Source organism: Eleutherodactylus coqui, chromosome 1 (assembly GCF_035609145.1).
Source record: "Eleutherodactylus coqui strain aEleCoq1 chromosome 1, aEleCoq1.hap1, whole genome shotgun sequence".
NCBI classification, from domain to species: Eukaryota; Metazoa; Chordata; class Amphibia; order Anura; family Eleutherodactylidae; genus Eleutherodactylus; species Eleutherodactylus coqui.
Window position 1 is genome coordinate 275,000,684 of NC_089837.1, and position 24,831 is coordinate 275,025,514.

Genomic DNA, 24,831 nt, shown 5'->3' on the forward strand with positions numbered 1-24,831 from the left:
ACTCCCGGCGGCCCTCCCGGTCACCATCCTCGTCACTTTTGCGCTCTTCTGGTACTAGGTCACGGCGCCTATTGGCAGAAGATGGTTCGGACGAGGAAGGGTCTGAATCCTCCTCAGACTCTGTCGTGGAGGAGGATCAGGTCCCAAAATTTTCGGCTATGGTGGAGAGCTTAGTGGTTGCGATGCGTGACACTTTTCAGCTCACTGAACAGGAACCACAGGCATCTGGGATATCGTTTTCTTTCAGGCAGCCTAGACGCTCTCCAAAAACCTTTCCTCCTCATGAGGACTTTGACAAGGTCCTATCTAAGGAGTGGAAGGCACCGAATAAGCGTTTTTCCAAGATGGGTTTCTTGGACGGGAAATATCCCTTCCCACAGGACTTAGTGGAGAAGTGGTCGGTCCCACCGCTAGTGGATCCACCCATTTCGCGCCTGGCTAAGCATACCGTGCTACCCACGGCAGAGTCCTCTTCCCTCAGCGATCCCAAGGATCGAGGAGTCGAGGCCTTGGCAAAGACCGTTTTTGAGGCGGCAGGGTCAGCTTTTAGGCCTGTGTTTGCCTCGTCCTGGGTCAGTAAGGCTGTTACTGACTGGGCAAAGCGGTTACGGGAAGGAATCCTCGAAGGGGCGTCAACCGAGGATCTGGTGGGCATTACACACCAGATTGAACAAGCAGGCATGTTTCTCTGTGAGGCCTCTATGGATACAGCCAGGCTGGCGGCCCGAGCCTCCGCGGCATCGGTGGCGACTCGCCGGACCCTATGGTTAAAATCGTGGGATGCGGATGCTTCCTCCAAGGGGTCGTTAATCAGTATGCCCTTTGTAGGATCTCGTCTTTTCGGCGCCAAGCTAGACGAGCTCATCTCAGAGGCTACAGGTGGGAAGAGCTCACTTTTGCCACAGAACCGTCCAAAGCGGTCATCTCCACAGCACAGACGTTTCCGTTCCTATCGCCGGATGAGTCCTCATAGGGTGGAGAGAGAGGGTCCACAGGAGCGGGAACAAAGGAAGGTTCCTTCCTTTAAACCAAGCTCCTCTTGGCGGGAGCCCCTGCCCACAAAGGGCTACCAATGATTCTCATAGCCCAGATGGGCCGCGAAGAACGCGGAACTCTGAGCTCATGGACATGTTAGCAGACGCGCCCTGGCGAGTACCCCTACAAAAGGATCTACTCTCTCAGGGGAACCATTACCGGAAGTACTGTGGCGCTTGCTGTCCTGGAAGGTCGCTTTCCTGGTGGCGGTTACCTCCCTTCGTAGGGTTTCGGAGATTGCGGCGCTGTCGGCAAAACCACCCTTTACGGTTTTTTCACCAGGATAAGGTGGTGTTGCGACCGGTGCGGTCTTTTTTTCTAAATTTTATCAAATACATACGTTTGCGTCAGCCGACGCTTCACTGGGTCGAAAGGTTTTACTGACCGCATACGCTTATGATTTATTTGTACCCACCCTTGGGGACTGCTGTGGGACGTCCCACGGTCTTTGCTGTGTACCCCAATGACACGAGCGAGAAAAGAGGATTTTTTACTCACCGTAAAATCTCTTTCTCGTCTCGTCATTGGGGGACACAGCACCCACCCCTCTTTCTTTATATGACACAGTGGTGGTCCTGGTCGGACTCCGGATTCTGTAAGTCGCACATAGTGCTGCGTGTTTTTCATTACAGTGACATTTTTTGTTAACGTGTCATATGACTAACTATTGTTGTCTCTCTGGTCCCGCATGGCTATTCCAACTGCTGGCATGACAAACTGATTAGCCTGCTGTCGGCAGGAGGGATATAGCCAGAGGGCGGAGCTAACTTTTTGTGCTTAGTGTCGCCTCCTAGTGGCAGAAGCTATATCCCACAGTCTTTGCTGTGTCCCCCAATGACGAGACGAGAAAGAGATTTTACGGTGAGTAAAAAATCCTCTTTTTCCTTTGCTAGGTATATAAATCCATTGAATTGCAAACTTCAGAGTGGAAAAACGCTTTTAAATTACTATCTTGTACTCTGAACAAAGTTTCCTTCCATGTTTATATTGTACATTCTGGTGGTGGATTCACACTTCGTGGTCAAATCTGACCCTTTTTGTATACCACTAGAGATGAGCGAGCGTACTCGGAAAAGCACTACTCGCTCGAGTAATTTGCTTTATCAGAGTATCGCTGTGCTCGTCCCTGAAGATTCGGGTGCCGGCACGGAGCGGGGAGCTGCAGGGGAGAGCGGGGAGGAACGGAGGGGAGATCTTTCTCTCCCTCTCTCCCGCCCGCTCTCCCCTGCTCCCCGCTGCGACTCACCTGTCAGCCACAGCGGCACCCGAATCTTCAGGGACGAATACAGCGATACTCGGATAAAGCAAATTACTCGAGCGAGTAGTGCTTTTCCGAGTACGCTCGCTCATCTCTATATACCACTCTTTTCATGATTACTGCAAAAATCTGTGGTTTTTCCTAGATCGCAACAAAGCACTGCAGTTTGCTATGATTTTATGTTGACCACAGCAAAAATGAGATTTGACCGCTTTATGTGAATGGACCTTTTAAGTACTGGGTAATTAAGAATCTGTGTGACCGAACGAGGCTCTACTAGGATTCAAGAGCAGGGGGCATGCCTATATGTTTTATTCTTTACTCATAAGCAGGTTAAAATAAATAATATACATATGAATTATAGAATGGTAGAGTTGGAAGGGACCTCAGGGGTCATTTGGTCCTACCCGCTGCTCAGTGCAGGAGTCACTAAATCATCTCAGACATATATATAAAATCATAGAATGGTAGGGACCTCCAGGGTCATCTGGTATGCATAGTGGAGAATTGTAAAGCAGCGATATCTCTATATATAAAGACGAAAGCCCTCACTGATTCACTGACTGACTCGCCACTAATTCTCCAACTTCTATGTCCAAAATAGGAAAAGTAAAGGGGTCCCAACTCGATTATTTAGTTCTAGCGCAAAAGAATTAGCGTCAAAATTTTATGTACATAATCTAAATCTCTCACTTCCCAATGTCATAGAAACTTAAAATTTGGCACGAGCATTGAATATGTCATAAATAGGAAAAGCTAATGGGTCACAAGTCGATTATTCAATTCTAAGCGCAAAAGAATTAGCGTCCAAATTTTACATACGGAATGTAATTCTCTCACTTCCCGATGTCATAAAAACTTGAAATTTGGCACGAGCATTGATTATATCATAAATAGGAAAAGTTAATGGGTCCCAACTCGATCGTTGAATTCTATGCACAAAAGAATTAGCGTCCACATTTTACGTACGGAATCTAATTCTCTCACTTCCCTGTGTCCTAGAAACGTGAAATTTGGCACGAGCATTGAATATGTCATGCATAGGAAAAGTTAATGGGTCCCAACTCGATTATTCAAATCTAAATGCAAAAGAATTAGCGTCCAAATTTTACGTATATAATCTAATTCTCTCACTTCTCGATGTCATTTTATATAAAGGAAACATCGCATGGTTACCTCCACATGGTGTTTCCCGGGTAACGCAAAGAACCATGCAAAATGGTGAACATATTTTTTTCCTCTATCTCTAAAGTAACCACGACTTCATAAGATTTTCCATGTGAACACCAGATAAACACCAGTACCAAATTAACTCGGGTGAAGTCGGGTATATCAGCTAGTATATATATAAAGACGAAAGCCCTCACTGACTGACTGACTAACTCGCCACTAATTCTCCAACTTTCCGATGTCGTAGAAACTTGAAATTTGGCAAAAGAACAGATTGTCATAAATAGGAAAAGTAAATGAGTCCCAACTCGATTATTCAATTCTAGCGCAAAAGAATTAGCGTCCAAATTTTACGTACATAATCTAATTCTCTCACTTCCTGATGTTATAGAGACTTGAAATTTGGCACGAGCATTGATTATGTCATAAATAGGAAAAGCTAATGGGTCCTAACTTGATTATTCAATTCTAGCGCAAAAGAATTAGCGTCGAAATTTTACATATGTAACCTAATTCTCTCACTTCCCGGTGTCATAGAAACATGAAATTTGGCACGGGCATTGATAATGTCATAAATAGGAAAAGTTAATGGGTCCCAAATCGATTATTTAATTCTAAGCGAAAAAGAATTAGCGTCCAAATTTTACATACGTAATCTAATTCTCTCACTTCCCAATGTCATAGAGATTTGAAATTTGGCACGGGCATTGATCTATATATATATAAAGACAAAAGCCGTCACTGACTGTCTGACTTGCGACTAATTCTCTAACTTCCCGATGTCGTAAAAACATGAAATTTTGGCACAAGCATAGATTATGTCCAGAATAGGAAAAGTTAATCGGTCCTAACTTGATTATTCAATTCTAGTGCAAAAGAATGAGGGTCCAGATTTTATGTACGAAATCAAATTCTTTCACTTCCTGATGTCATAGAAACTTAAAATTTGGCATAAGCCTTGAATATGTCATAAATAGGAAAAATTAATGCGTCCCAACTCGATTATTCAATTCTAAGTGCAAAAGAATTAGCTTCCAAAATTTACGTATGGAATTTAATTCTCTCCCTTCCCAATGTCATTTTATATAAAGGAAACGTTGCATGGTTACCTCCACGTGGTGTTTCCTGGGTAACGCAAAGAACCATGCAAAATGGTGAACATATTTTTTTCCTCGGTCTCTTCATAAGGTTTTCCGTGTGAACACCAGATAAAGACCAGTTCCAAATTAACTCGGGCAAAGCCGGGTATATCAGCTAGTGTATATATATAAAGACGAAAGCCCTCACTCACTCACTCACTGACTGACTTGCCACTAATTCTCTAACTTCCCGATGTCGTAGAAACCTGAAATTTGGGATGAGCATAGATTATGTCATAAATAGGAAAAGTAAAGGGGTCCCAACTCGATTATTCAATTCTAGCGCAAAATAACTAGCGTCCAAATTTTGCGTACAGAATCTAATTCTCTCACTTCCCGATATCGTAGAAACATGAAATTTGGCACATTCATAGATTATGTCTAAAATAGGAAAAGCTAATGGGTTCCAACTCGATTATTCAATTCTAAGCGCAAAAGAATTATCCTCCAAATTTTACATATGTAATCTAATTCTCTCACTTCCCAATGTCATAGAAACTTGAAATTTGGCATGAGCATTGATTGTGTCATAAATAGGAAACGCTAATGGGTCCCAACTCGATTATTTAATTATAGCGCAAAAGAATTAGCTTCCCAATTTTATGTACAGAATCTAATTCTCTCACTTCCTGAAGTCATTTTATATAATGGAAACGTTGCATGGTTACCTCCACGTGGTGTTTCCTGGGTAACGCAAAAAACCATGTAAAATGGTGAACATATTTTTTTCCTCGGTATCTCTAAAGTAACCACGGCTTCATAAGATTTTCTGTGTGAACACCAGATAAAGACCGGTACCAAATTAACTCGGGCGAAGCCGAGTATATCAGCTAGTCTATATATATATATATATATATATATATATATATATATATATATATATATATATATATATATATATATATATATATATATATATATATATATACACGAAAGCCCTGACTCACTGACTGACTCACTGACTCACTCACTCACTCACTCACTGACTCACTCACTCACTCACTCACTGACTGACTGACTGACTCACTGACTGACTGACTGACTGACTCACTCACTGACTGACTCACTCACTGACTGACTCACTCACTGACTGACTCACTCACTCACTGACTCACTCACTCACTGACTGACTCACTCACTGACTGACTCACTCACTGACTGACTCACTCACTGACTGACTGACTCACTGACTGACTCACTCACTGACTGACTCACTCACTGACCTGACTGACTGACTCACTCACTCACTGACTGACTGACTCACTGACTGACTGACTCACTCACTGACTGACTGACTCACTCACTGACTGACTGACTCACTCACTCACTGACTGACTCACTCACTGACTGACTCACTCACTGACTGACTCACTCACTGACTGACTCACTCACTGACTGACTCACTCACTGACTGACTGACTCACTGACTGACTCACTCACTGACTGACTCACTCACTGACCTGACTGACTGACTGACTCACTCACTGACTGACTCACTCACTCACTGACTCACTCACTGACTGACTGACTCACTCACTGACTGACTGACTCACTCACTGACTGACTGACTGACTCACTCACTGACTGACTCACTCACTGACTGACTGACTGACTCACTCACTCACTGACTCACTCACTGACTGACTGACTGACTGACTCACTCACTGACTGACTCACTCACTGACTGACTGACTCACTCACTGACTGACTCACTCACTGACTGACTCACTCACTGACTGACTGACTCACTGACTGACTGACTCACTCACTGACTGACTCACTCACTGACTGACTCACTCACTGACTGACTGACTCACTCACTGACTGACTCACTCACTGACTGACTCACTCACTGACTGACTCACTCACTGACTGACTGACTCACTCACTGACTGACTCACTCACTGACTGACTCACTCACTGACTCACTCACTGACTGACTCACTCACTGACCTGACTGACTGACTGACTCACTCACTGACTGACTGACTCACTCACTGACTCACTCACTCACTGACTGACTGACTGACTCACTCACTGACTGACTGACTGACTCACTCACTGACTGACTCACTCACTGACTGACTGACTGACTCACTCACTCACTGACTCACTCACTGACTGACTGACTGACTGACTCACTGACTGACTGACTCACTCACTGACTGACTGACTCACTCACTCACTGACTCACTCACTGACTGACTGACTGACTGACTGACTGACTCACTGACTGACTGACTCACTGACTGACTGACTCACTCACTGACTGACTCACTCACTGACTGACTGACTGACTCACTCACTGACTGACTCACTCACTGACTGACTGACTGACTCACTCACTCACTGACTCACTCACTGACTGACTGACTGACTCACTCACTCACTGACTCACTCACTGACTGACTGACTGACTGACTCACTCACTGACTGACTGACTCACTCACTGACTGACTCACTCACTGACTGACTGACTCACTCACTGACTGACTCACTCACTGACTGACTGACTCACTCCTGACTGACTCACTCACTGACTGACTCACTCACTGACTGACTGACTCACTCACTGACTGACTCACTCACTGACTGACTGACTCACTCACTGACTGACTCACTCACTGACTGACTCACTCACTGACTGACTGACTCACTCACTGACTGACTCACTCACTGACTGACTGACTCACTCACTGACTGACTCACTCACTGACTGACTGACTCACTCACTGACTGACTCACTCACTGACTGACTGACTCACTCACTGACTGACTCACTCACTGACTGACTCACTCACTGACTGACTGACTCACTCACTGACTGACTCACTCACTGACTGACTGACTCACTCACTGACTGACTCACTCACTGACTGACTGACTCACTCACTGACTGACTCACTCACTGACTGACTGACTCACTCACTGACTGACTCACTCACTGACTGACTGACTCACTCACTGACTGACTCACTCACTGACTGACTCACTCACTGACTGACTGACTCACTGACTGACTGACTCACTCACTGACTGACTCACTCACTGACTGACTGACTCACTCAATGACTGACTCACTCACTGACTGACTGACTCACTCACTGACTGACTCACTCACTGACTGACTCACTCACTGACTGACTGACTCACTCACTGACTGACTCACTCACTGACTGACTCACTCACTCACTGACTGACTCACTCACTGACTGACTCACTCACTGACTGACTCACTCACTGACTGACTGACTCACTCACTGACTGACTGACTCACTCACTGACTGACTGACTCACTCACTGACTGACTCACTCACTGACTCACTCACTGACTGACTGACTCACTCACTGACTGACTGACTCACTCACTGACTGACTCACTCACTGACTCACTCACTCACTGACTGACTGACTCACTCACTGACTGACTCACTCACTGACTGACTGACTCACTCACTGACTGACTGACTCACTGACTGACTGACTGACTCACTGACTGACTGACTCACTGACTGACTGACTGACTCACTGACTGACTGACTCACTCACTGACTGACTCACTCACTGACTGACTCACTCACTGACTGACTCACTCACTGACTGACTGACTCACTGACTGACTCACTCACTGACTGACTGACTCACTCACTGACTGACTGACTGACTCACTGACTGACTGACTCACTCACTCACTGACTGACTCACTCACTGACTGACCTGACTCACTGACTGACTCACTGACTGACTCACTGACTGACTCACTGACTGACTCACTGACTCACTGACTCACTGACTGACTGACTCACTGACTGACTGACTCACTCACTGACTGACTGACTCACTGACTGACTGACTGACTCACTGACTGACTGACTGACTCACTGACTGACTCACTGACTGACTGACTCACTCACTGACTGACTCACTCACTGACTGACTGACTCACTCACTGACTGACTGACTCACTCACTGACTGACTGACTCACTCACTCACTGACTGACTCACTCACTGACTGACTGACTGACTCACTGACTGACTCACTGACTGACTCACTGACTGACTCACTGACTGACTCACTGACTGACTCACTGACTGACTCACTGACTCACTGACTGACACACTCACTCACTGACTCACTCACTGACTCACTCACTGACTCACTCACTGACTGACTCACTCACTCACTGACTCACTCACTGACTGACTCACTCACTGACTGACTCACTCACTGACTGACTGACTGACTCACTCACTGACTGACTCACTCACTGACTGACTGACTGACTCACTCACTCACTGACTCACTCACTGACTGACTGACTGACTCACTCACTGACTGACTGACTCACTCACTGACTGACTCACTCACTGACTGACTGACTCACTCACTGACTGACTCACTCACTGACTGACTGACTCACTCACTGACTGACTCACTCACTGACTGACTGACTCACTCACTGACTGACTCACTCACTGACTGACTGACTCACTCACTGACTGACTCACTCACTGACTGACTCACTCACTGACTGACTGACTCACTCACTGACTGACTCACTCACTGACTGACTGACTCACTCACTGACTGACTCACTCACTGACTGACTGACTCACTCACTGACTGACTCACTCACTGACTGACTCACTCACTGACTGACTGACTCACTCACTGACTGACTCACTCACTGACTGACTCACTCACTGACTGACTGACTCACTCACTGACTGACTCACTCACTGACTGACTGACTCACTCACTGACTGACTCACTCACTGACTGACTGACTCACTCACTGACTGACTCACTCACTGACTGACTGACTCACTCACTGACTGACTCACTCACTGACTGACTGACTCACTCACTGACTGACTCACTCACTGACTGACTCACTCACTGACTGACTGACTCACTGACTGACTGACTCACTCACTGACTGACTCACTCACTGACTGACTGACTCACTCAATGACTGACTCACTCACTGACTGACTGACTCACTCACTGACTGACTCACTCACTGACTGACTCACTCACTGACTGACTGACTCACTCACTGACTGACTCACTCACTGACTGACTCACTCACTCACTGACTGACTCACTCACTGACTGACTCACTCACTGACTGACTCACTCACTGACTGACTGACTCACTCACTGACTGACTGACTCACTCACTGACTGACTGACTCACTCACTGACTGACTCACTCACTGACTCACTCACTGACTGACTGACTCACTCACTGACTGACTGACTCACTCACTGACTGACTCACTCACTGACTCACTCACTCACTGACTGACTGACTCACTCACTGACTGACTCACTCACTGACTGACTGACTCACTCACTGACTGACTGACTCACTGACTGACTGACTCACTCACTGACTGACTGACTCACTGACTGACTGACTGACTCACTGACTGACTGACTCACTCACTGACTGACTCACTCACTGACTGACTCACTCACTGACTGACTCACTCACTGACTGACTGACTCACTGACTGACTCACTCACTGACTGACTGACTCACTCACTGACTGACTGACTCACTCACTGACTGACTGACTCACTCACTCACTGACTGACTCACTCACTGACTGACCTGACTCACTGACTGACTCACTGACTGACTCACTGACTGACTCACTGACTGACTCACTGACTCACTGACTCACTGACTGACTGACTCACTGACTGACTGACTCACTCACTGACTGACTGACTCACTGACTGACTGACTGACTCACTGACTGACTGACTGACTCACTGACTGACTCACTGACTGACTGACTCACTCACTGACTGACTCACTCACTGACTGACTGACTCACTCACTGACTGACTGACTCACTCACTGACTGACTGACTCACTCACTCACTGACTGACTCACTCACTGACTGACTGACTGACTCACTGACTGACTCACTGACTGACTCACTGACTGACTCACTGACTGACTCACTGACTGACTCACTGACTCACTGACTGACACACTCACTCACTGACTCACTCACTGACTCACTCACTGACTCACTCACTGACTGACTCACTCACTCACTGACTCACTCACTGACTGACTCACTCACTGACTGACTGACTCACTCACTGACTGACTGACTCACTGACTGACTGACTGACTCACTCACTGACTGACTCACTCACTGACTGACTCACTCACTGACTGACTGACTGACTCACTCACTGACTGACTGACTCACTCACTGACTGACTGACTCACTCACTCACTGACTGACTCACTCACTGACTGACTGACTGACTCACTGACTGACTCACTGACTGACTCACTGACTGACTCACTGACTGACTCACTGACTCACTGACTGACACACTCACTCACTGACTCACTCACTGACTCACTCACTGACTCACTCACTGACTGACTCACTCACTCACTGACTCACTCACTGACTGACTCACTCACTGACTGACTGACTCACTCACTGACTGACTGACTCACTGACTGACTGACTCACTCACTGACTGACTCACTCACTGACTGACTCACTCACTGACTGACTGACTCACTCACTGACTGACTCACTCACTGACTGACTCACTCACTGACTGACTGACTCACTCACTGACTGACTGACTCACTCACTCACTGACTGACTCACTCACTGACTGACTGACTGACTCACTGACTCACTCACTGACTGACTCACTCACTGACTGACTGACTCACTCACTCACTGACTGACTCACTGACTGACTGACTCACTCACTGACTGACTGACTCACTCACTGACTGACTCACTCACTGACTGACTGACTCACTGACTGACTGACTCACTCACTGACTGACTGACTCACTGACTGACTGACTCACTCACTGACTGACTCACTCACTGACTGACTGACTGACTCACTCACTGACTGACTGACTCACTCACTCACTCACTCACTCACTGACTGACTCACTCACTGACTGACTGACTGACTCACTGACTGACTCACTGACTGACTCACTGACTGACTCACTGACTGACTCACTGACTGACTCACTGACTGACTCACTCACTGACTGACTGACTCACTGACTGACTGACTCACTGACTGACTCACTGACTGACTCACTGACTGACTCACTGACTCACTCACTGACTGACTCACTGACTGACTCACTCACTGACTCACTCACTGACTCACTCACTGACTGACTCACTCACTGACTGACTCACTCACTGACTGACTGACTCACTGACTGACTCACTCACTGACTGACTCACTGACTGACTGACTCACTCACTGACTGACTCACTCACTGACTGACACACTCACTGACTGACTGACTGACTCACTCACTGACTGACTCACTCACTGACTGACTCACTCACTGACTGACTCACTCACTGACTGACTCACTCACTGACTGACTCACTCACTGACTGACTCACTCACTGACTCACTCACTCACTGACTCACTCACTCACTGACTCACTCACTCACTGACTCACTCACTCACTGACTCACTCACTGACTCACTCACTCACTGACTGACACACTCACTCACTGACTCACTCACTGACTCACTCACTGACTGACTCACTCACTGACCTGACTGACTGACTCACTCACTGACCTGACTGACTGACTCACTCACTGACCTGACTGACTGACTCACTGACTGACTGACTCACTCACTGACTCACTCACTGACTCACTCACTCACTGACTGACTGACTGACTGACTCACTGACTGACTGACTCACTCACTGACTGACTGACTCATTCACTGACTGACTCACTGACTGACTCACTGACTGACTCACTGACTGACTCACTGACTGACTCACTGACTGACTCACTGACTGACTCACTGACTGACTCACTGAATGACTGACTCACTGACTGACTCACTCACTGACTGACTCACTCACTGACTGACTCACTCACTGACTGACTGACTCACTGACTGACTCACTCACTGACTGACTCACTCACTGACTGACTCACTCACTGACTGACTGACTCACTGACTGACTGACTCACTGACTGACTGACTCACTGACTGACTGACTCACTGACTGACTGACTCACTGACTGACTGACTCACTGACTGACTGACTCACTGACTGACTCACTGACTGACTCACTGACTGACTGACTGACTCACTCACTGACTGACTCACTCACTGACTGACTCACTCACTGACTGACTCACTCACTGACTGACTCACTCACTGACTCACTCACTGACTGACTGACTGACTGACTGACTGACTGACTGACTGACTGACTGACTGACTGACTGACTCACTCACTCACTGACTGACTCGCCAAAATTCTCCAACTTCTCGATGTCGTAGAAACATGAATTTTGGCACAAGCATAGATTATCTCCAAAATAGAAAATGTAGTTGGGTCCCAACTCGATCAATTCTAGCGCAAAAGAATTAGCGTACATGGAAGCCGTCCGCTCACGCTATCTCCCGCTGTAACACAGCGGAAGATAGCGTGAAAACGCTTTCCCGCCTACCGTCATGTGACGCGGCAGCAGTGGGCGGGGAAACGTCATGCGGGACCCAGAACGGCGGATCCGCTGGTAAGTATGGGGTCTCTGGGGGGCGCCGTGACGGGCTTCGCCGCGGAATATTCCGCGGCGGAGCCCGTCACGCTCGTGTGCATCCGGCCTAAAACAGAAGGTGCTCAACAAGCTGTTCCTGGAACTGCAGGAAGATGAGTGTTCCCTGGGACTTTTTATAAATTATGTAGGCATTACAGGTAGCATTCTGTATAAAGTATATCGCTATTATATACCATTGGATATCAACAATTGCGAAACTGGAAATCTGTCACCGCAACCCCTGACGACTGCTTCTGGCTCTCGTCCACTTTGGCAGCTGGGAGGAAGGAGATTTTAAATTTACTGGGTCTATCAATGCATTTGCCATTTTTCTGACAGGTGCATGCGCAAAAGTCTGGGAAAGGCTGTGGAGCAACATCGCGTTTGGGAATGTAGATTAGATTAGATCCGTGAGGGGAGATGAAACTTTAACTTTTATGAACTTTTTAAAAAACTTTACATGATTGCCGTTATCTATTGGATAACAGAGATCATGTGACTGGGGACCACACATCTTGGCCCCCAGTGACAGCTGTAGGCTCTCAACTACCTCTGGTAGCTGATGGCAGGCAGCTGTCACATTCCCAGACTCCTGGGCTTTATTCTACAAGGGCAAGGTGTTTTCATAGTACTGTAGAAAAATGCCCAGGCACCCAGGATGTGAAAACATATATGGGTGGTCACTAAGGAGTTAAGCTAGTCCTGAAAGAGCTGCTAACCTAGGGGTACTTTCCAGCAGTTTTCTTAATCATGAATGCTGAGCTGAACTTATTTTCTTACTTTTGATGATAGGCAGTTTTGAGTGTGGAAATCCATCTGGTCTGCGTAGCAAATGTGTTCCAATCAACCAAGCAAAAGAGCACCTGATGGTAAGTAGTTTTATAGATCCATGTCACATTACTATAATCTGTGGATTCTAAAGGCTGTTTCTGGATCTTTTTATACTTGTGTCCTCACTAGAATGCTAGTGGATATGCAGCAGAGAAACTTGACGCTGCCCTAGAGTGGATGCTAAGCAGTGATAGACATCTTGGTATATGGTGAGTAGTGTTGTAGTAATAATAATATAAATGTGTTTCTTAAATCAGCTTAGGCATATAAATATACACTAGCTTACCCGTCGCGCGTTGCTGCGAAGACAGACATACATACATTCGTTTTTATATATCTAGATAACAACCAATCACAGCGCAGCTTACATGTTACCTCAGTGGTATAATAAATAACAACCAATCGCAGCGCAGCTTACATGTTACTTCAGCTTTATAATATACTAGCTTACCCGTCGCGCATTGCTGCGAAGACAGACATACATACATTCGTTTTTAATTATCTAGATAACAACCAATCACAGCGCAGCTTTCAAGTTACCTCAGCGGTATAATATATAACAACCAATCACAGCGCAGCTTTCATGTTACTTCAGTGGTATAATATATAACAACCAATTGCAGCGCAGCTTTCATGTAACCTCAGTAGTATAAGAAGTAGCCACCAATCACAGCACAGCTTTCATGTTACCTCAGCAGTATAAGAAATAGCAACCAATCACAGCACAGCTTTCATTTTACCTCAGCATTCTCAATATCCAGCAATTGTCTTGCAAAACGTTCGGCGGATGCATCATTTTCTGGTTGAACACTCATCCCGTTGCTCGTAATGCCTTTTGCTTTCGTGCTTGAGATGGAAATCAAACGATCTTTGTCTGGGGGGGCATAACTGTCGACGATGCTTGCACGCGCGCCACCTATCATAGGATAGTTGTACTATGCCAGTAATCTTCCCAGGAGTGTACTCAACAACTTCCCAAAGTCTCATGGCAATTGGATGAATGGTGTAGTAATGCATAAAGGACAGACAGACATACATTCATTTATATATATCAGGAAGTGAGAGAATTAGATTCCGTACGTAAAATTTGGACACTAATTGTTTTGCGCTTAGAATTGAATAATCGACTTGGGACCCATTAACTTTTCCTATTTATGGCATAATCAATGCCCATGCCAAATTTCAAGTTTCTATGTGAGAAAATGACATTCTGTACGTAAAATTTGGACGCTAATTCTTTTGCGCATAGAATCGAATAATCGAGTTGGGACCTATTAGCTTTTCCTATTTATGACATAATCAATGCTTGTGCCAAATTTCCTGTTTCTGCGACATCGGGAAGTGGGAGAATTAGTGGCAACAATGGAAATCGAACGATCTACGTGGGGGGGGGGGGGGGGAGCGTAACTGTCGACGACGCTCACATGCGCGCCATTTATCATAGAATATTTCTACTATCCCTATAATCTTCCCAGGAGTGTACTCAACAACTTCCCAAAGTTTCATGGCGATCGGATGACTGGTGTAGTAGCGCATAAAGGACAAACACACACAGACAGACAGACAGACACACACACAGACACGCATACATTCAATTTTATATATATATAGACTAGCGTACCCGTCGCACGTTGCTGCGAAGACAGACATACATACATACATTCGTTTTTATATATCTAGATAACAACCAATCACAGCGCAGCTTTCAAGTTACCTCAGAGGTATAATCTATAACAACCAATCACAGCACAGCAGCTTTCATGTTACCTTAGCAGTATTATATATAGCAACCAATCACAGCACAGCTTTCATGTTACCTCAGCGGTATAATATATAGCAACCAATCACAGCACAGCTTTCATGTTACCTCAGCGGTATAAGAAATAGCAACCAATCACAGCACAGCTTTCATTTTACCTCAGCATTCTCAATATCCAGCAATTGTCTTGCGAAACGTTCGGCGGATGCATCATTTTGTAGTTGAACACGCTTGCTCTTTATGGCTTTTGCTTTTGTGCTTGAGATGGAAATCAAACGATCTTTGTCTGGGGGGCATAACTGTCGACGATGCTCGCATGCACGCCATTTATCATAGGATAGTTGTACTATGCCAGTAATCTTCCCAGGAGTGTACTCGACAACTTCCCAAAGTTTCATGGTGATTAGATGAATGGTGTAGTAGCGCCAAAAGGACAGACAGACAGACATACATTCCTTTTTATATATATAAATGACATCAGGAAGTGAGAGAATTAGATTCCATACGTAAAATTTGGACGCTAATTCTTTGACGCTTAGAATTGAATAATCGAGTTGGGACCCATTAACTTTTCCTATTTATGTCATAATCAATGCTCGTGCCAAATTTCAAGTTTCTATGATATTGGGAAGTGAGAAAATTAGATTCCGTACGTAAAATTTGGACGCCAATTCTCTGGCGCTTAGAATTGAATAATCGAGTTAGGACCCATTAACTTTTCCTATTTATGACATAATTAATGCTCGTGCCAAATTTCAAGTTTCTATGACATTGGAAAGTGAGAGAATTAGATTCCGTACGTAAAATTTGGACGCTAGTTCTTTTGCGCTATAATTGAATAATCGAGTTGGGACCCATTAGCTTTTCCTATTTATGACATAATCAATGCTCGTGCCAAATTTCATGTTTCTACGCTATCGGGAAGTGAGAGAATTAGTGGCAATGATGGAAATCGAACGATCTACGTGGGGGGGGGGGCATAACTGTCGGCGACGCTCGCACGCGCGCCATTTATCATAGGATAGTTGTACTATGCCTATAATCTTCCCAGGAGTGTACTCAACAACTTCCCAAAGTTTCATGGCGATCGGATGAATGGTGTAGTAGCGCATAAAGGACAAACAGACAGACGCAGACAGACAGACACACATACATTCAATTTTATATATATAGATAATCTATATCTCCACCTTCATAGGAAATAGCTAGCAGTTAAATGGTTAGCAAGCTTAATATTATACCCTGGTATATACAAGTATAAGTTGAAGCTAAACCTCCTACGTACAGTTCCCAGAGCTAGCTATCAAGGGGAGGAACTTATCAACAAGTGCTGGATTCCTTCCGTTCAGATTGGAATATTATTAAAGTCTATGCTACTTGGGTATATAGGAAGTACATGTTCACATAGCGACATACACCTGGGGCCTAAACATATGTTAATCATTAGCGTCATTAGCGTCATTACATACTAGGCCAATCATGAGTTGTTATGATGTTGGGGGGGGGGGGCTGCATGTGATTGGTCTGTCATATTTAGTATATCTGTATTGTACTTTCTTTGAATAAGCCAGAAGCATATTGGGGGCTGACAGATGACCTCCGTCACTTCAAATACATATGCCTGAAGCTTCTCATTATAACCAATCTGAAGTAAACCAGTGAAATCTTCTGGAATATAATTTATTCCCATAACAGTAGGAATGCATATTGAAACTTGTATGATGAAACTGAAACCTTAGTGTTAAAGATACCAATAACCACACCAACCAGGAAAATGCAAAGACTGTGCATCAGACATGGCACTGATGAATACAGGCATCTTTTCCTACCAAACCAATATATTTTGTGCCACAAATACTGAGTACTGAGCCATAATTATTCTGTTAAAGCCGCTGTTTTTGATTTTTTTCCCCCCTAAATATTAATTACCGTATATACCGGCGTATAAGACGACTTTTGAACCCCGAAAAATCTGCTCTGCAGTCGGGGGTCGTCTTATGCGCCGGTAAAACAAAAAAAAAAAAGTGTAAAAAAAAAAAAATTTTATTACTCACCTCCCACGGCGTTCTGTCGCGCTCCGGCAGGATGTCGCTCGCTCCGGCAGGCTGTCGCTCGCTCCTCGTCCCCGGCGCAGCATAGCTTTCTGAATGCGGGGCTTGAAATCCCCGCTTCCAGAAAGCTAATACACACGCCGGCAGCCATGACAGCATTGAATGGCTGTGATTGGCTAAAGCACACGTGGCTTCAGCCAATCACACTATTCAATGACATCATTGAATGGCTGTGATTGGCTGAAGGCGCACGTGTTAGCAATCACACCCATTCAATGATGTCATTGAATAGTGTGATTGGCTGAAGCCACGTGTGCTTTAGCCAATCACAGCCATTCAATGATGTCATGGCTGCCGGCGTGTGTATTAGCTTTCTGGAAGCGGGGATTTCAAGCCCCACATTCAGAAAGCTATGCTGCGCCGGGGACGAGGAGCGAGCGACAGCCTGCCGGAGCGAGCGACATCCTGCCGGAGCGCGACAGAACGCCGTGGGAGGTGAGTAATAAAATTTTTTTTTTTTTCTCCACTGAATACCGGCGTATAAGGTGACAGTTGGGGGGTCGTCTTATACGCCCCGTCGCCTTATACGCCGGTATATACGGTAGCTATATCTGGGAAAAATAAAAAATAAAAAAAAATATATATATATTTAATATAAATTTTTTTTTTTTTTTTTTTTTCCTTTTGAATGGTGGTTGATTTCGTATGTGTGTGAGTTGTATGTGTGTGTATATCTATATATATATAAAGCTGAAAGCCCTCACTGACTCACTCACTGACTGACTGACTCACTGACTGACTCGCCAAAAGTTCTCCAACTTCCCGATATCGTAGAAACATGAATTTTGGCACAAGCATAGATTATCTCCAAAATAGGAAAAGAAATTGGGTCCCAACTCGATTATTCAATTCTAGCGCAAAAGAATTGGCGTCGAAATTTAACGTACATAATCTAAATCACTCACTTCCCAATGTCATAGAAACGGGAAATTTGGCAGGAGCATAGATTATGTCATAAATAGGAAAAGTTAATAGGTCCCAACTTGATTATTCAATTCTATGCGCAAAAGAATTAGCGTCCAAATTATACGTACGGAATCTAATTTTCTCACTTTCTGGTGTCATAGAAACATGAAATTTGGCACGAGCATTGATTATGTCATAAATAGGAAAAATTAATAGGTCCCAACTTGATTATTCAATTCTAGCGCAAAAGAATTGGTGTCGAAATTTTACGTGCAGAATGTAATTTCTTCACTTTCCAGTGTCATAGAAACAGGAAATTTGGCACGAGCATTGATTATGTCATAAATAGTAAAAGCTAATGGGTCCCAACTCGATTATTCAATTCTATGCGCAAAAGAATTAACGTCCAAATTTTACGTACGGAATCTAATTCTCTCACTTCCTGATGTCATTTTATATGAAGGAAACGTCGCATGGTTACCTCCACGTGGTGTTTCCTGGGTAACGCAGAGAACTATGCAAAATGGTGAACATATGTTTTTCCTCAGTATCTCTAAAGTAACCACGACTTCATAAGATTTTCCATGTGAACACCAGATAAACACCAGTACCAAATTAACTCGGGCGAAGCCGAGTATATCAGCTAGTCTTCTATATATATAAAATTGAATGTACGCGTGTGTGTCTGTTTGTCCTTTATGCGGTACTACACCATTCATAGGCATGAAACTTTGAGAAGTTGTTGAGTACACTCCTGGGAAGATTATAGGGATAGTACAACTATCCTATGATAAATGGCGTGCGTGAATTCATGAATGGGTGTGACTGAGATCAGCCTCTGATTGGCTCAGGCTGAGCCAATCAGGGGCAAGCCTGAGTCACACCCCCTTCACACCCACTGCAGGACCCCCACGGGGATCTCAGGCTGCCGGGAGCAGGTGAGTACATCCTTTTTTTTTATTTTTTCACTTTTCAGGATGCATTGCAGGAAAGGGGTTATATATTTAACCCCTTCCCGACAATTAACCCCGCGCACGCCGGCAGCCCATTGCTTTCAATGGAGCGGCTGTATTGCCGCTCCATTGAATTCAATGGGCAAACATCGTTCTTCTCTGCCACAGCTGTTCCAGCTGTTCCAGCTGTGGCAGAGAAGAATGATTTGTCTTCTATATGTTCTCATTGGGGTCGGCGCTGCTGCCGCCGGCCCCATTGAGCGCATATAGAGAAGAGAACAGGAATCGCAGATCGCAGATAGGTGCGATCTGCGATTTCTGTTCTCTAATTTATCGGACGAGCGCATAAAAAGCGCTCATGTGTCCGATACCATTGCAAAGCAATGGTTTTAAAAAATCGCCGGACGCATGCACATGCGCAAATCGCGGCAATAAACGCCCGTGTGACTGAGCCCTTAGCGTCCAAATTTTACGTGCGGAATGTAATTTTCTCACTTGCCGGTGTCATAGAAACGGGAAATTCGGCATGAGCATTGATTATGTCATAAATAGGAAAAGTGAATGGGTCCCAACTCGATTATTCAATTCTAGCGCAAAAGAATTGGCGTCGAAATTTTACGTGCGGAATGTAATTTTCTCACTTTCCGGTGTCATAGAAACGGGAAATTTGGCACGAGCATTGATTATGTCATAAATAGGAAAAGTTAATAGGTCCCAATTTCATTATTCATTTCTATGCGCAAAAGAATTAGCGTCCAAATTTTACGTACATAATCCAAATCTCTCACTTCCCAATGTCATGGAAACATGAAATTTGGCACAAGCATTGATTGTGTCATAAATATGAAAAGTTAATAGGTCCCAACTCGATTATTCAATTCTAAGCGCAAAAGAATTAGTGTCCAAATTTTTTGTACGTAATCTAATTCTCTCACTTCCTGATGTCATTTTATATGAAGGAAACGTCGCATGGTTACCTCCACGTGGTGTTTCCTGGGTAACGCAGAGAACTATGCAAAATGGTGAACATATGTTTTTCCTCAGTATCTCTAAAGTAACCACGACTTCATAAGATTTTCCGTGTGAACACCAGTACCAAATTAACTCGGGCAAAGCCGGGTATATCAGCTAGTTTTTTATATTGCTGAGGCAGAATAAAAGCTGCGCTGTGATTGGTTGTTATATATTATACCGCTGAGGTAACATGAAAGCTGCGCTGTGATTGGGTGTTATATTTATATATATATAAGCTGAAAGCCCTGACTGACTGACTGACTCGCCAAAAGTTCTCCAACTTCCCGATGTCGTAGAAACATGAAATTTGGCGCAAGCATAGATTATCTCCAAAATAGGAAAAGAAATTGGGTCCCAACTCGATTATTTAATTCTAGCGCAAAAGAATTGGCGTCAAAATTTAACGTACATAATCTAAATTACTCACTTCCCAATGTCCTAGAAACGTGAAATTTGGCACGAGCATTGGTTATGTCATAATTAGAAAAAGTTAATAGGTCCCAACTCGATTATTCAATTATATGCGCAAAAGAATTAGCGTCCAAATTTTACGAACGGTATGTAATTTTCTCACTTTCCGGTGTCATAGAAACGGGAAAGTTGGCACGAGCATTGATTATGTCATAAATAGGAAAAGCTAATGGGTCCCAACTCCATTATTCAATTCTATGCGCAAAAGAATTAGCGTCCAAATTTTACGTACATAATCCAAATCTCTCACTTCCCAATGTCATAGAAACATGAAATTTGGCAAAAGCATTGATTGTGTCATAAATATGAAAAGTTAATAGGTCCCAACTCGATTATTCAATTCTAAGCGCAAAAGAATTAGTGTCCAAATTTTTTGTACGTAATCTAATTCTCTCACTTCCTGATGTCATTTTATATGAAGGAAACGTCGCATGGTTACCTCCACGTGGTGTTTCCTGGGTAACGCAGAGAACTATGCAAAATGGTGAACATATGTTTTTCCTCAGTATCTCTAAAGTAACCACGACTTCATAAGATTTTCCGTGTGAACACCAGATAAACACCAGTACCAAATTAACTCGGGCGAAGCCGGGTATATCAGCTAGTATATTATAAAGCTGAGGTAACATGTATGCTGCGCTGCGATTGGTTGTTATATATTATACCACTGAGGTAACGTGAAAGCTGCGCTGTGATTGATCGTTATCTATATATATAAAAACGAATGTATGTATGTCTGTCTGTCTTCGCAGCAACGCGCGACTGGTAAGCTAGTACAATATATAATAAAATTTATTGTTTAAATCTTTCCATGTAGATCAGTTCCTGTCCAATGTCTTTAATTTCCTCTCATTTTGTACTGATGGCACGACAGAATTACCTAACCCTCTCCAGTCGACCAGCAGTCAGGCCAGGGAAGCATTACAGCTGATGACTGAATTGGAGCATGACACGTCCACTATTACTACACTGCTTTTTACATTACTCTGTAGGAGCCATTTGTGAGAGGAGTAGAGTCTTCCATTTTACTAACGTAATGCACTGCACCTATGGTTGCGAGAGCTCTGTTTCATATACAGCAGCTCCACTCAGATGCATTGCATTAGACTACTTATGTAAGAAATCCTTTGCAGGGGGACAGCTGAGAGCTGGCAGCAACAGAGAAGAGCAGATGTGCCCTTGCTATGAGAGTGAGTTCATGGCTGCACGAACTCATACATTTTCACTCTGCTTCCCTTCATGATGGCACCAATGGAATTTGTTTCCCGGCGGAGGAAAAAGTACTCAATTTTGATCGATTTAGATGTTAGCATGGAGAGGCAGGGAGAGTCATCATAGCGGCTCGCAGGGAAGGAAGAAGTAGTAGACATTATAGAGCAGCACCCTGCCAAGACAGCAAGTAGCGTGTCGCAGAGAAATAAAAGGGCCATGCTGCTACCTTCAGCCACTACTAGTCGCAGCAGTGCCGCAACCCTCAGCCACTACTAGTCGCAGCAGAAACATCAGGCCCACAGCTAGGTCTGCTCACAGAACTTGTGAGCAGACATTCTCATGGTAACAGAAGAGCAGTCCTGTACCATTTTACATTCGGTCATTCTTTCCCCTCTCTCACTCCACCATTTTACATGCGGTCATTCTCTCCCCTCCCTCCCTCCACCATTTTACATGCGGTCATTCTCTCCCTCCACCATTTTACATGCGGTCATTCTCTCCCTCCACCATTTTACATGCGGTCATTCTCTCCCTCCACCATTTTACATGCGGTCATTCTCTCCCTCCACCATTTTACATGCGGTCATTCTCTCCCTCCACCATTTTACATGCGGTCATTCTCTCCCTCCACCATTTTACATGCGGTCATTCTCTCCCTCCACCATTTTACATGCGGTCATTCTCTCCCTCCACCATTTTACATGCGGTCATTCTCTCCCTCCACCATTTTACATGCGGTCATTCTCTCCCTCCACCATTTTACATGCGGTCATTCTCTCCCTCCACCATTTTACATGCGGTCATTCTCTCCCTCCACCATTTTACATGCGGTCATTCTCTCCCTCCACCATTTTACATGCGGTCATTCTCTCCCTCCACCATTTTACATGCGGTCATTCTCTCCCTCCACCATTTTACATGCGGTTATTCTCTCCCCCCACCATTTTACATGCGGTCATTCTCTCCCCCCACCATTTTACATGCGGTCATTCTCTCCCCCCACCATTTTACATGCGGTCATTCTCTCCCCCCACCATTTTACATGCGGTCATTCTCTCCCCCCACCAATTTACATGTGGTCATTCTCTCCCCTCCCTCCCTCCACCATTTTACATGCGGTCAGTCTCTCCCCTCCCTCTCTCCACCATTTTACATGCGGTCAGTCTCTCCCCTCCCTCCCTCCACCATTTTACATGCGGTCAGTCTCTCCCCTCACTCCCTCCACCATTTTACATGCGGTCAGTCTCTCCCCTCCCTCCCTCCACCATTTTACATGCGGTCAGTCTCTCCCCTCCCTCCCTCCACCATTTTACATGCGGTCAGTCTCTCCCCTCCCTCCCTCCACCATTTTACATGCGGTCAGTCTCTCCCCTCCCTCCCTCCACCATTTTACATGCGGTCAGTCTCTCCCTCCACCATTTTACATGCGGTCATTCTCTCTCCCCTCTCTCCTTCCACCATTTTACATGCGGGCATTCTCTCTCCCTTCCTCCACCATTTTACATGTGCCCCCCCCCCCTCCCACGCACCTATCACCACCTTACATGTGCCCATTACGCCCCCACGCACTCCCAACCCCACTGCCTCACATGCGCTCATTACCCTCCCACCCAGGCACCCACCACTTTACATGCGCCCTTTACCCCCACGCACCCACCACCTTACATGCGCCTATTACCCCCCCCGCATATTAACTCTTTCCACAAGGCTTCTGCCCTATTCAGCAATTCCAGCAACCTGATTGGTTGTTTGGGTTGGCTGGTCCACCAAACAACCAATCAGGTTGCTGGAATTGCTGAATAAGGCACCACTACTTTACATGCTGCCCTGGAGTCCAGGGCATGCAAAAAGCAATGCAGCCTGACACCTGTCAGTCACCCCCAGCTCTCTGTCTGTGCCTGTAGTCGCTCCACTGCTGACCCCGGCCCTCTGCCTGCTCCTGTACGCGCTGCAACAGTCGGCACCAGAGCTGTTATACACTGCTCACCTCGGTGCTCCAGCACTGTCACCGGTGCCCTGCAGCTGTGTGCGCAGTGTTCTGGCCATCGCTCTCGCGCGCTGGGTCTGTTGCCGCCGGCTCTCTGGATGAAACACGCCCACAGCTTCTGATTGGCTGGGGGCGTGTTTCATTCAGAGAGCCGGCGGCAACAGAGCCAGCTTTTACAAACTATGCTGCGTGCAGAGAGGCTGCCAGGGGTGCCGGAGCTAGTATTCTTGTATTCATTGTATTATGTCACCACCGGAATATGCGGGTGGCGACATAATACAATGAATACATGAATCCTAGCCGCAGAGCCGCGGCACCCCGGTTGGGAAGCACTGCACTAGAGCAAGGTCGTACAGGTGGAGTGTGAAGCTGAAAGT

The 24,831-nt window shown here is 45.4% G+C and overlaps 1 protein-coding gene across 5 annotated transcripts in view; it reads left to right on the plus strand.

Annotated features, from left to right (window-relative positions):
• The window catches only part of LEMD2 (LEM domain nuclear envelope protein 2), a 178,665-nt gene that overhangs the window by 115,206 nt on the left and 38,628 nt on the right, over positions 1-24,831 (plus strand). For all 5 annotated transcript variants that reach the window (XR_010793263.1, XR_010793261.1, XM_066609025.1 and 2 more), the window contains 2 exons: positions 14,003-14,079; positions 14,171-14,250. Coding sequence is in view for 3 of the 5 variants with exons in the window: in XM_066609025.1 (XP_066465122.1) it covers positions 14,003-14,079; positions 14,171-14,250 (157 nt within the window). In the remaining 2 variants the exon portion in view is untranslated. The remainder of the gene's footprint in view (positions 1-14,002; positions 14,080-14,170; positions 14,251-24,831) is intronic.